This window comes from Amblyraja radiata, chromosome 5 (assembly GCF_010909765.2).
Source record: "Amblyraja radiata isolate CabotCenter1 chromosome 5, sAmbRad1.1.pri, whole genome shotgun sequence".
Classification (NCBI taxonomy): domain Eukaryota; kingdom Metazoa; phylum Chordata; class Chondrichthyes; order Rajiformes; family Rajidae; genus Amblyraja; species Amblyraja radiata.
The window spans coordinates 13,898,168-13,912,030 of record NC_045960.1 but is presented as its reverse complement, the minus strand read 5'-3'; the positions used below and the strand labels follow the sequence as shown (position 1 = coordinate 13,912,030).

Below are 13,863 nucleotides of genomic sequence, written 5' to 3'. Positions count from 1 at the left end.
AAGACTACGGAAAGCAGGTCTCCCCACTACACACCTACGAACTTTTTATAGGGGGACAATCGAGAGCACATTAACCTACGGCATCACTTCCTGGTTCGGGAGCTGCAAGGCGTACGAACGGCACCAACTAGTTCATTAAATTAAAAAAAAAACACAGCATTAGGGCAAACCTGAAGTCTGTTGTACAACCAAGACAGTTTCTAGTTAGACACAAAAGCTGGTGTAACTCAGCGGGTCAGACAGCATCTCAGGAGATGCTTCTTCAGCTCCCTTCTTCAGACTGAGTCAAGAGAAAGGGAAATGAGAGATGTAGACTCTTTCTCCAGAAATGCTGCCTGTCCCCGCTGAGTTACTCCAGCTTTTTGTGTCTATCTTTGGTTTAAACCAGCATCTGCTGGTTCCTTCCTACACTGTTCCCAGTTAGCTCATTCCAAACTGAAATACCTAAGGTCATCTGAATCCACTTCCAAATGTGCTTTTTAATTGATAGTTAAAGGCCAACAGGTTAAATAATGTGGGGACGTGTTTATAGTTTGAGGGGAAACAGTCACAGAGAATAGAATAGAATGGTTTTGTCTAGACAAGGGAGGATTAAAGTGTGGATGAGAGAGGGTTTTAGTTTTTGCACAGCTGTGTCAGAAAACAGTTTGATGCAGCCTCAGATATACTGACTATGAAGCTCTAACAACCTTGTTTTAACGCTGAATTTTTAACAACTTTGGACTTGAATCATGCAAAATGGTGCTGGAAAAACTCTTGTGTACTGTCTCAGTGTAATCTACCATTCCTACACTCTTGTACTTCAGTATGATTGTGCTTATTGTTACCATTGTACCATTGTTACTGAGCTCTATGCTCAGTTGTCAGTGCAGGTGTCAGAGGTTATGGGGAGAAGGCAGGAGAATGGGGTTAATAGATCAGCCATGATTGAATGGCGGAGTAGACTTGATGGGCCGAATGGCCTAATTCTACTCCTATAACTTATGTAAATAACGGAATTTCAGTGCACCTGGGTACAGGTGACAATAAAGGTCAATTGAATCATATATTTCATGTTTGACAGGCTTACTGACGATTTTCTAGATAAAATAAAATTGGAAGAACCGGTGGGTTTGTGTATTTAGATTTTTAAAAGGCTTTTGGTAAAGTTAGTGTGCAAAATTAACGCATCAGGGTAATGCGCCAGACAGGACATGAAGAGATGGAACAAACTTTTGGAAAGGTAAGTGGTAACTAGTGGAAAATCGCTGGGAAATTACGAGGAGGATACAAAGAGGCTTTGCGATTATTTAGACAAGTTGAATGTGTGGGTGTATAGATTGCAGATGTGGTACATATGAGGTTATCCACTTTGCTAGGTGAAACCGAGAGGGAGACTATTATTTAAATGGCAATAAATTAGGAAATGTTGATGAAGTTCGGGGTGGTTTTGTCAACTGATTCCCGTGATGGTGCGATTGTCATGCGAAGAGAGATTTAGTTTAGTTTAGAGATACAGCGCGGAAACAGGCCCTTCGGCCCACCGGGTCCGCGCCGACCAGCGATCCTCGCACATTAACATTATCCTATTCCCACTAAGGACATTTTTTACATTTATACCAAGCCAATTAACCTACAAACCTGTACGTCTTTGGAGTGTGGGAGGAAACAGAAGATCTCGGAGAAAAGCCACGCAGGTCACGGGGAGAACGTACAGACAGCACCCGTAGTCGGCATCGAACCGGGGTCTCCAGCGCTGCATTCGCTGTAAGGCAGCAACTCTACCGCTGCTCCACCGTGACTGCAACTTGTTGATTGGGTCAACAAGGCTCGATTCACTGAAGTTTAGAAGAAACATACAAAATTCTGACAGGCCTGGACACAAGGGTTGGAGTGAGCCTATTTTGGTTTCTCACTATAGGGGATTGAAACTAGGGGTGTCATAATATGACAAAAGATATGAAGGACATAGTTTCCCCATTTGCTTTAGCTGCCAGAGTGGATAACCTTGCATATATCCACGATATATTGCATCTGCTATCTATACACCTGCTCACTCAACAGTTAGATGACGCTTGGAGAAGTACATGGCTAGGAAAGGTTTAGAGGGATGTGGACCAAACACGGGCAAATGGAACTAGCTCAGAGGGGGCATCCTTGTTGGCATGGACGATTTGGGCCGAAGGGTCTTTTTGACGCTCGTACTTTAAATCGATGCCCACCAGTTCTTGATTCCCCAACCCTGGGAAAAAGGGTGAGCAGGAGAAGGGAAGTGAGAAAGGATATCATCCACCATGATATTGAAGGGCAGAGCAGGAGCCTGATCATTGACTCCTGATCCGATATTTCTTATTCTTCTGCGCGAGAAGAGATCTTCCGCAAATAATATTTTCAATTTGTTATCCCTTCCAACTCTGTGGAGGGCATTTACATCGGAAGAAGAGAATCACATCATGATACAGCTGGTTTGCAAGTAAACTTTGAAATCATGTGTTGGTTAACACTGCATAATCCAGCTTGGAAGGACATCTGATCAGGGCAGATTCTTGAATCATGGCATTTCTCACTCTGTATTTGAATTGTTGGGCACTTGAAGCCTCGGTCTACTGAAAAGAATTGAGCCTTGCTCATAAGTTCATGTCACAGGTGCAGAGGTAGGCCATTCGGCCCGTCGAGTCGACTCCGCCATTCAATCACGGCTGATCTATTTTTTCCTTCTCCCCATAACCTTTGATCAAAGGTCAAATGATAGACTGCCTCCATTTGCCTGAGCATTACACCCATTTCCCTTCTCCAGTCTACATTCTTCAGAAAACCTTTTACCAACTGATTGTGAACCATGTTTTGGTCACCCCATTTCCAGTTCTGGTCGCCCCATTATAGGAAGGATGCGGATGCTTTGGAGAAGGTGCAGGAGAGGTATACCAGAATATTGCCTGATTTGAGGTCATTAGCTCTAAGGAGAGAAAACACAAAGTGCTGGAGTAACTCAGCGGGTCAGGCAGCATCTCAGGAGAACAAGGATTGGTGATGTTTTGGATCGGACTGACTATAAAGAGAGGTTGGACAAACATCGATTGTTTTCTCTCAAGCTCAGAGGTTGAAGGGAGACCTGGCAGAAGTTTATAAAATTATGATAGGCATGGTGGCACAGCGGGAGAGTTGCTGCCTTACAGCTCCTGCATCGCCGAAGTCCAGGTTCAATCCTGACTACGGGTGCTGTCAGTACGGAGTTTAGACGTTCTCCCCGTAACCACATGGGTTTTCTCCACGATCTTCGGTTTCCTCCCACAATAGACAATAGGTACAGGAATAGGCCGTTCGGCCCTTCGATTCAATGTGATCGTGGCTGATTATCCACAATCAGTTCCTGCCTTCTCCCCATATCCCCTGACTCTGCTATCTTTAAGAACCCTATCAAGCTCTCTCTTGAAAGTATCCAGAGAACCGGCCTCCTGAGGCAGAGAATTTCACAGATTCACAGCTCTCTGGGTGAAAAAGTGTTTCCTCATCTCCGTTCTAAATGCCTTACCCCTTATTCTTAAACTGTGGCTCCTGGTTCTGGACTCCCCCAGCATCGGGAACATGTTTCCTGCCTCTAGCATGTACAGACCCTTAATAATCTTATATGTTTCATCGGTCAACGCGGACTCGGTGGGCTGAAGGGCCAGTTTCCGCGCTGTATCTCTAAACTAAACTAAACATAGATAGGGTGGAGAGTCAGAACATTTTGCCCAGCATGGATATGTCAAAGATTAGAGGGCACAGCTTTAAGGTGAGAGGGGCAAAATTTTAAAGAGATGAGCGGGGCAAGCATTTTACACAGAGGATGGTGTGTGCCTGGAATGCACGGCCATGGGTGGAGGTGGAGGCAGATACGATAGTGGCGTTTAGAGATTTTTTGATCGGCACATGGATATGCAGGGAATGCAAGGGATATGGATCACATGCAGACAGAGGAGATTAGTTTAGCTTGCCATCATGTTCCATACAGTTATTATGTATTGTTCTATGTTCGGTGTTCTGGAGTCTCATGATCTAGCCTTGCAGCCACAGTCACTTCGATGCATATTGGTGATACCCGATTCTCATTCAACCTGCATATACTGACCATCCAAATGGTGCCTAACCAGGGCGAATCTTTGTGCGCTAGTCACAGAAGTGGATCTGCAATCACTTGATATGATCGCTCCACTCTTTTAAATCTCTACTCCGACGACAACATTTCTTTAACAATTAACTGTGTTCTGCACACCGTGGATTGTCACCTTGTCGTGGTGGAGAAGCTTGTGTGGACCTGAGAGCGATACCATCTGGAGCTATGCTCCTGGTAGGGCCACCCATGGCGGTAAGGTCAAGGGGGAGGTCTCTGACAAAGAGTCATCCAACCAAGACCTCAAGGATGGAACAGGCGGGGGACGATGGCTGACTTTAGTGGACGTCACAACGGCTGGGAAGGCGGATGAAGGTTGTAGCAGAAAAGGGTCACCGGTCGTCTTGGAATCCATGCCACTGGATCCTGACCCAGATCTGTCAAGGACCGTGTGGTGGCTGTCTGTGCACCAGTCTCCCCACGTTAAACAAAGTCACGCACAGGCGTCCTCCATATAGGGAATAGCACCCTGGAGCACCCATGGTCAGCCACGATCGAAGGGGGCCTAAAAGTACACTGTGGATGGCTCGATTGTAATCATGTGCTGGTGCTGGCTCGAAGGGCCGAATGGCCTACTCCTGCACCTATTTTTCTATGTTTCTATGTATTATCTTTCTCTATCCTTAGATATAGTTATTGATTAGTAGGACTGGATGTTACAATCCCTAAAGTTTTTCACTACAATTGACATTTGGTATTCTTGGGGATGACCACTTGGAGATTTTGCTACCAACCAGATACATCTTCAGTTGTGTACCTCAAAGTCACTGGGTGTTTTGGTCTTTTATCACAAGACACCCTCAGTCGAGGCAGGCCCACCGCAGAGTGATCAGACCTGGGTGTGTGTCTTATGGTTAGCCTCTAGATGGTCACGTGGCAACCCAGACAGCATCTTTTCTCTTCAGCCACAGCCAGTGACTGCTCCATTCTGCTTTTGTCCTTCCATCTTCCTCTCTACCGCTGACTGTGGCTGGTTGGGCTCTGGACTCGTGTCCATTGGTGGGACTGTACTTGGTTGAGCTTCGTCCTGGGGTGCTGATACCCTGTGGACTGTGGTGGTTATCCTGCCACTGGGCTTCACTCGACTGATTTGGCCTACCTCTTAGAAGGTAATGGTCAATGCGAGGCCCCACACCAAGCCTTCCCAGGCACTTTTCCCTGCCCTGGTGGATCTTGAGACCCTCCTCTGCTGTTATCTTTTCCCAGCCACAGATAATAATAATAATAATACATTTTATTTATGGGCACCTTTCAAGAGTCTCAAGGACACCTTACAAAAATTTAGCAAGTAGAGGAAAAACATGTAAGCGGAATGAAATAAATAGCAGAGACATGACTAGTACACAAATTAAAGACGCAGATGCAGATGCAGCTTCGTAGCTTATGTCCTGCCGGGGCTGCTGCTCTGTCAATTGCTGTGCTAGTTGTCTTATTCATAGTCGATTCCTTCCGTAGCAATATAAGGGTGGATCCAAAACGCTGATTAGCGATGGATCCTGCTGGCATGAGGAACTAGGTGGGGTCTATTCCCTACGGTCAGCAGTCTCTCCAGGCCTCTCCCTGGTTATCAGACTTAGCTCTTAGGGCTAACGGAATCAAAGGACATGGGGAGAAAGCAGGAACGGGGTACTGATTTTGGATGATCAGCCATGAACATATTAAATGGCGGTGCCGGCTCGAAGGGCCGAATGGCCTAATCCTGCACCTATCTTCTCTGTTTCTATGTTTCCGCTGACTGCTTAGCATGCAACAAAACCTTGTCGCTGTACCTCGGTGCACTTGACAACAAACTGAACTCAAGTTCAACTCAACATCATCCCAGCTCTGCAGTCTTGTGGCTGCATCCATCAGACCACCCCGTTAACTGATGAATGTAATATCCCCCACTCTTTCAAACTGACAGCATCGGCTTTGCAATATGCTCTCCAAAGAGACAGTCTGGGTCACCAAGGGAATACGATTCTTCCAAAATAAAAATGTGCCCAATAAGGGAATTTGGAGAGGTCGATCCTTTGTTTAGTTTTAATCCAAAGCAAATCTTTCTTCAAGTTTCGGAGCAAAAGCACTTACCTGTTTAAGTGAGGCTTCTGTTTTCTCCGAACATGACCTTCTGGCAGGGTTGGTTTATGGTCTGGCAACAAGCCTAAAGAAAGCAATTAGTGCCACATTGGTCACTATAGTAGCAGCTGTATTTTATAGACTGTGTTACCCGTGTATATAATAATAAAGTTCCCACACACAGAAACCCAAAAAGCAGCTGTAAAACCAGCCGCAAGCATGTATAAACGCTGTTGCCAGCATCTTTTTTTCAAAAATAAACTCATAGCATCGTTGACAACTGCACTTTAAATTAATTTGCGTAATCATAGTTTTGAGGCGATTGAGAATTGAACCCTGCCTTAAGCAAACCTTCTCGCACGGCATCACTACTGTTTCTTTGCCAATGCTACAGTTGTCAGCTTGTGTTTTTATAATAAAAACGTGCAGGTCACAAACTAATGGCTTCGAAGAGAGTGTGTGTGCATCTCATGCTCTCTCTCACACTTTTAGTCAATGAGAGTAAGCAGGCAGGAACAGCAGGCAGTGAAGAAAGCGAATGGCATGTTGGCCTTCATAACAAGAGGAGTTGAGTACAGGAGCAAAGAGGTCCTTCTGCAGTTGTACAGGGCCCTAGTGAGACCACACCTGGAGTATTGTGTGCAGTTTTGGTCTCCCAAATTTGAGGAAGGACATTCTTGTTATTGAGGGAGTGCAGCGTAGGTTCACAAGGTTAAATCCTGGGATGGCAGGACTGTCATATGCTGAGAGAATGTAGTGGGTGGGCTTGTATACTCTGGAATTTAGTAGGATGAGAGGGACCCTTATTGAAAAGATTATTAAGGGTTTGGACATGCTAGAGACAGGAAGCATAATCCCGATGTTGGGGGAGTCCAGAACCAGGGTACACAGTTTAAGAATAAGGGGTAAGCCATTTAGAACGGAGATGAGGAAACACTTTTTCCACACAGAGTTGTGAGTCTGTGGAATTCTCTGCCTCAGCGGCCAGTTCTCTGGATACTTTCAAGAGAGAGCTAGATAGGCCTCTTAAAGATAGCGGAGTCAGGGGATATGGGGAGAAGGCAGGAACAGGGTACTGATTGTGGATGATCAGCCATGATCACATTGAATGGCGGTGGTAGCTCGAAGTGCCGAATGGCCTACTCCTGCACCTATTGTCTATTGTCTACACAAACACACACACACACACACACACACGGGGAGAAGGCAGGAGAATGGGTTTAGGAGGGAGAGATAGATCAGCCATGATTGAATGGCGGAGTAGACTCGATGGGGCGAATGGCCTAATTCTGCTCCTATCACTAATGATCTTATGAAGAAATATGAGCCGCAGCAAGTAATGATTTTAACTCGAGCCGAATATAAATGAATTTGTCGTTGATCAATGGAAGTGAACAGTGTAAAGGCACAAAGCGATTTGTTAGCAATTGACAAGGACAGACAAAGAGCTATATTTCTGCTGTGCCTCTCACCGTCTCACTATTCCCCAATGTATCTACAACCAATTATGTGATTCTACAGAAAGGTCAGTGTTGAAAATTCGGAAACTCACCGGCTAATTTGAGAAAAGCAAACACATAAAAAAAACAATAAAAGGACCAGTTAATTGGATGAGGTAATTTAATATGAGAAATAAATATTGGCCAGGAAGCTGGAAGGAACCACCCTATAATTTATCAAAAGTGCTGTGTTCGGCTGACGGGGAAGATGGGGGTCAAGATTCAATGTCTTTAAAGGCATTAGCGTTCGCCCAGTTTTATACAAGAAGCATCCTCAGTTCTGGGGGCTGGGACGTGATCCTTTGACCCCGAGGCAAACCTGCTGCCAGCTGAGCCTTGGACGACATGAGAGCAAGTCATGTTCAACGCAGAGAAACACCTCTTACCACGCCAAATGAAAATAAGGTTCAAACCAGGGCTTCCAATTCTGAATGGTTTAGGTCTAGGCTTATTATTGTCTCGAGTGCCAAGTTAAGCTTTGATCTGCTTGCTAGCCAATCCGAACGGATAACGCTGCACATAAATACAGTCAAGTCAAACTCAAGTACAGTAGGTAGAGCAAAGGGGAAGGTACAGAGTGCAGAATATAGTTCTCAGCATTGTAGCGCACCAGTTCCACAGACAAAGTCCAATGTCCGCAATGGGGTAGAGGTGAATCTGACAGTATCCTAGCTTATGGAAGAACCGTTCAGAAGCCTGATAACAGAGGGGAAGAAGCTGTTCCTGAGTCTGGTGGTGCGCGCTTTCAAGCTTCTGTACCTTCTGCCGGACGGGAGCAGGATGGGAGAAGTCTTTGATTCTATCAGCTGCTTTTCGATGTGCTGATGGAGTCAATGATGGGGGTCTGGATGTGTGATAGGTGGGGATACATCCACAAACCGCAATTTCTTGCGGACTTGGGCAGAGCAGTTCCCAAACCAAGCTGTGATGCAGCCCGACAGTGTGCAGTTGTATAGGGCTCTGGTGAGACCACATCTGGAGTATTGTGTAGTTTTGGTCTCCTAATTTGAGGAAGGACATCCTTGTGATTGAGGCAGTGCAGCGTAGGGTCACGAGATTGATCCCTGGGATGGCGGGACTGTCATATGAGGAAAGATTGAAAAGACTAGGCTTGTATTCAATGGAGTTTAGAAGGATGAGGGGGTATCTTATAGAAACATATAAAATTATAAAAGGACTGGACAAGCTAGATGCAGGAAAAATGTTCCCAATGTTGGGCGAGTCCAGAACCAGGGGCCACAGTCTTAGAATAAAGGGAAGGTCATTTAAGACTGAGGTGAGAAAAAACCTTTTCACCCAGAGAGTTGTGAATTTGTGGAATTCCCTGCCACAGAGGGCAGTGGAGGCCAAGTCACTGGATGGATTTAAGAGAGAGTTAGATAGAGCTCTAGGGGCTAGTGGAATCAAGGGATATGGGGAGAAGGCAGGCACGGGTTATTGATAGGGGACAATCAGCCATGATCACAATGAATGGCGGTGCTGGCTCGAAGGGCCGAATGGCCTCCATCCTGCACCTATTTTCTATGTTTCTATGTTTTTACGCTTACTACGGCACACGTTACTCAGCTCTGCTTGAAGATGACAGGATGTGATGGAGATTGAGGAGCATAACAACATCCTCTTCATACAATCTCTGGTCTAGTCACAGAGAGATGTAGATACAACTGATTTGTAAAACTTTATAAGTGCACCCTTTTTGACTGAAAGTGAGTGCTCGGCCAAAATAAACGACTACAGGGCTCCATAGATCATCCTCTATTGACCTTTTCCCTGAAAATAGTAATTGTAGAAGTATTTGAGAACCTTATTCCATATTGTAAATAGACTTTAAAGAACTACTATTAATACACTTTATTTCTGATTTCTCCTTGTCCCCAATTCACTAAGTTGTCTAGAACGTAGAACAGCACGGCACTGGAACAGGCCCTTCGGCCCACAATGTCTGTACCGAGCATTATGCCAAGTTAAACTAATCTCCTCTGCTTGCACATGATGCGGCACAGAGGCGCAACGGTAGAGTTGCTGCTTTACAGCGCCAGAGACCCGGGTTCCATCCTGACTACGGGTGCTGTCTGTACGGAGTTTGTACGTTCTCCCTGTGACCACGTGGGTTTTCTCCGGGTGCTCCGGTTTCCTCCCACACTCCAAAGACGTGCGTGTTTGTGGGTTAATTGGCATTGGTAACAATTGTGAATTGTCCCTTGTGTGTGGGACAGTGCTAGTGGACAGGGATCGCTGGTCGGCGCCGACTCGGAGGTAGCGAAGGGGCTGTTTTGGCGCTAAATTAAACTAAACCACAATGATGTTGCAGCCAAGAAAGCACATCAATGCCTCTACTTCCTCCGAAGGCTGAGGAAACTTGGCATGCCACTAATAACTGTTACCAATTTCTACAAATACACCATAGAAAGTATCCTATCGTGGTACATCTCACAGCTCTGTAATGGCACCCGTCCCGCCCAAGAACGCAATAACTTACAAAGTTGTGAAAGTACGCAAGCCAGCTCCACACAACCCCACCATCGACTCCACCTTCACATTCACTGTGACAATAATTTTTCCCCAAGAAAGCTTGAAGAACATCCTTGAATTGCTTCCTTACTAATCAAGAATCTCCGCTTTAAAAATACCTAAAGATTTGGCCTCCACAGCCGTCTGAGGCAATCTGCTTCTTCTTCTTGCGTATGGCATGCACAGCCTAAACTTGTTTGATTTGATCTATTTGTTTGTGCACGTCGGGTTGATTGCATTAGTCGAAACAGGGTGGACCACGTGAAGGTTGCAATCTCCCACCCCTCTGTGGCAATGAATTCCACAGATTCACCCCCGTCTGGCTGAAGAAATTCATCCTCATCTCCTTTCTAAAGGTACATCCTTTTAGTCTGAGACTCTGCCCTCTGGTCCTGATCTCTCCTACTACTGGAAACATCCTCACCACATCCGCTCCAGCCAAGCCTTTCACCAGTCGGTAAGTTTCAATGAGATTCCCCCTCATCCTTCTAAACTCCAGCGAGGAGAGGCTCAAAGCCGTCAAACATCCCTGGGATCATTTCCAGGAGTGGTTGGTGCTTCTCCATAGTGAGAAGAGTACATAGATTCACTTCTCCAGAGATTTCTCCATAGATGGAGTTGATTCAAACATAGAACAGTACAGAATAGGAGCAGGTACTCTGGCCACCAATGTCGTGTCAAATTGGGTTGCCAACTGTCCCGCATTAGCCGGGATATCCCATATATTGGGCTAAATTGGTTTGTCCCATACAGGACCGCTCTTGTCCCGTATATGAATGCAGCTACTCGGATCGAGGGGACTATCAGGTTGGAGCGCCGCATCCGGCCCCGCCTCACCCGTCCCGACATATTGCAGCCCATGGAGTGCACCAGCAGCGCCTCACAAGTGGCTCCGTCGGTCGGCAGCCCGGCCAGCTGTCCGACCTTCGGACCTTCGCTTACCGACATCACCACCACCCCTCCTTCTCATGGCCGATCATCGGTTCATGATTTGGATGGGGGTGTCGGACTTTGCGCGCGACTTCGCTCGCAATGTCCGGCGGCCGAGCCAATACTCCTCAGCTGGCCCACCGACTAGGCTTTGTGTGCAGTCCAGCACCCGGGCCAACTCAACGAGTCGGTCAACGAATTGCCGTCGGGCATTTGTCCCTTGTTTTGACCTTTTGGGAGTGGGAAAGTAGGCAGCCCTCGTGCCAAACATGATGGCAAGACCAACTCTTACCTGCCTGCACGTGATCCATATCCCTCCATTCTCTGCACATCCACGGGCTTTCCACAACTCTCTTAAAACATCACAATCGTATCTGCCTCCATCAAAGCCCCTGGCAGCGCATTCCAAGCACTCACCACCCTCTGGATAAAAAAAAAACTTGCCCCACACACAACTGCTTTGGTCATCTCACCGTACACCTATGCCCTCTGGTAACTGATATTTCCATCCTGAGAAACAGATTCTGATTGTCTACTCTACCTATGCTTCTCATCATTTTATATACTTCCATCAGGTCTCTACTCAACCTTCAGTGCCACAGTCTGAATATTCAGTGAGGAGCGGGTCCTTTGTGCCTCTGGGTCCAGGCTGCCATCCATGCAGAAGCTCAGGTGTGTAAAACAATAAGGTCTGAATGATAGACACAAAATGCTGGAGTAACTCAGCGGGCCAGGCAGCATCTCTGGAGAGAAGGGATGTGTGACGTTTCGGGTCGAGACCCTTCTTCAGACTGATTTTAGAAGAGTCTCGAACCGAAACGTCATCTATTCCTTTTCGCCAGAGATGCTGCCTGTCCCACTGAGTTAAGGGCCTGTCCCACTTTCACGACCTTTTTTTACTTGTGGACATTTTTCATCATGCTAGAAAAAACGCCCCAACCTACTTGATGCCACGAGTACCTATAACTACCTACAACCTCGTACGTCCTTGTGACGACCATGCTGTGAGTATGAGTCAAGGGCAAACTCGGCTGAGGTCGTGAATTAGGTCGTGAAAGTGGGACAGGTCCTTTACTCCAGCACTTTGTGTCTATCTTCAATATCTTTCTACAGCTTCTGCAGTTCCTTCTTACACACAAGGCTTGTATGATTCTTCTCCATAGATTTCTCTGGGAGTTGATGGAGAACATAGAACAGTACAGCTCTTAAGCCCCTGTCCCACTTACGTGTCCTTGGCACGCTAATTACGCGACCTCGTGGTCGCGTTGAGGCGCGACGGTCCCGCGAAGGTCGCGAGCGACTTCATGCGTCCGCACAGCCGTCTGGAGCGCGTGACGTCATTTTAAGATGGACGCAAAATGCAGGAGTAACTCGGCGGGACCGGCGATGTTTCGTGTCGAGACCCTTCTTCAGTCTGAAAGAAGGGTCTTGGCCCGAAACGTCACCCATGGCTTCTCTCCAGAGATGCTGCCGGTCCCGCTGAGTTACTCCAGCATTTTGTGTGTATCTTGAATTTTCTTGGCCCCGCTCTGGGAGTAGAAGTGGGGGCGGATCCGGACCGCAACGGCCGTGAGCCCCAGGCCGAGTTTGACGATCGTTTGCCTGCTTCTGCCGCTGTTGGAGGTGAGGCGTTGTGTAGCGCCAGGGTCTTGGGCCTGTCCCACTTTGGCCGTAAGTTACGCGACAGGCCGTTGGCGCGCAAAGATTTTGTTCGCTACAAAATTTCAGAGCGCCGCGCGTTACCGCGCACAACTCCATACCCCTCTGCGCTTCTCAGTGGGACCGGCCCCGCGTGGCAACACGATGCCCGTGCGCCTCAACATGACGACGAGGTCGCGTAATTTGCGTGCCAAGGACACGTAAGTGGGACAGGGCCTTTACTGAGAGAGACAGAAATCTGAAAAAGCCCTCACTGATATGTGCTTCCCCTAGATGGCATGTTTTGCCTGTTTTTGGCTCAGCCAGCAAGGTTGGAGAGCAGCCTCAACAGGTCGCTCTCCGAGCTGATTCTACTGCCTCAATCATGCTCTGTAGCAGCAGATGTATTGCCACCACCAAACGCAATCCACATCCGCTACCAGCAGCACCCCTCGCCATCCATTCTGTAGCCGGGAATTGAAACATTAACTGCCAAGAACCAAGCAGTGGAGAGAAAAAACGTCGGAAGTGGAGAGAGTTACTGAATCTTTTTTCTCTGGAATGACAAGAGTTTGAGGGGAGCCCTGAAAGAAGTGTATGAAATTCCTACATAGGGTGGACAGTTAGAAGCATTTTTCCACCTAGGTGAAGACTGGACCACCAAGCTGTAAAGTGTGCGGGGCAATATTTAAAGGGGATGTGCAGGGCAATATTTAAAGGGGATGTGCGGGGCAAGCTTTTTTTTAACATAGAGTGGTGGGTGCCTGGAACGCAGTCCATAGAGGGGTAGTGGAGGCAGATACGATAGAGGTCATAGCCATAGCACGGGCCCTTTGGCCGAGCTTGCACATGCCAACGAAGATACCCCATCTACACTAGTTCCACCTGCCTGCGTTTGACCCATATCCTTCTAAACCTTTCCTAAAAATGTACCTGTCCAATGTCTTTTAGATGTTGTGATAGTCCCTGCCTCAACTATCTCCTCTGGCAGCTCGTTCCATACACTCACTACCCTTTGTGTGAAAAGTTGCCTCTCCGGTGCCTATTAAATCTTTCCCCTCTCGCCCCGAGGTCTTTAAGAAGCTTTTAGACGGG

At 47.1% G+C, this 13,863-nt stretch overlaps 1 protein-coding gene across 2 annotated transcripts in view; it reads right to left on the bottom strand.

Annotated features, from left to right (window-relative positions):
* The window catches only part of mrps18a (mitochondrial ribosomal protein S18A), a 97,264-nt gene that overhangs the window by 40,068 nt on the left and 43,333 nt on the right, over nucleotides 1-13,863 (bottom strand). Inside the window, exon 5 of one of the 2 annotated variants that reach the window (XM_033020647.1) lies at nucleotides 6,203-6,275. The exons of the other annotated variant lie outside the window; for it this stretch is intronic. Coding sequence (XP_032876538.1) covers nucleotides 6,203-6,275 — 73 coding nt within the window. The remainder of the gene's footprint in view (nucleotides 1-6,202; nucleotides 6,276-13,863) is intronic. 2 annotated transcript variants of the gene reach the window in all.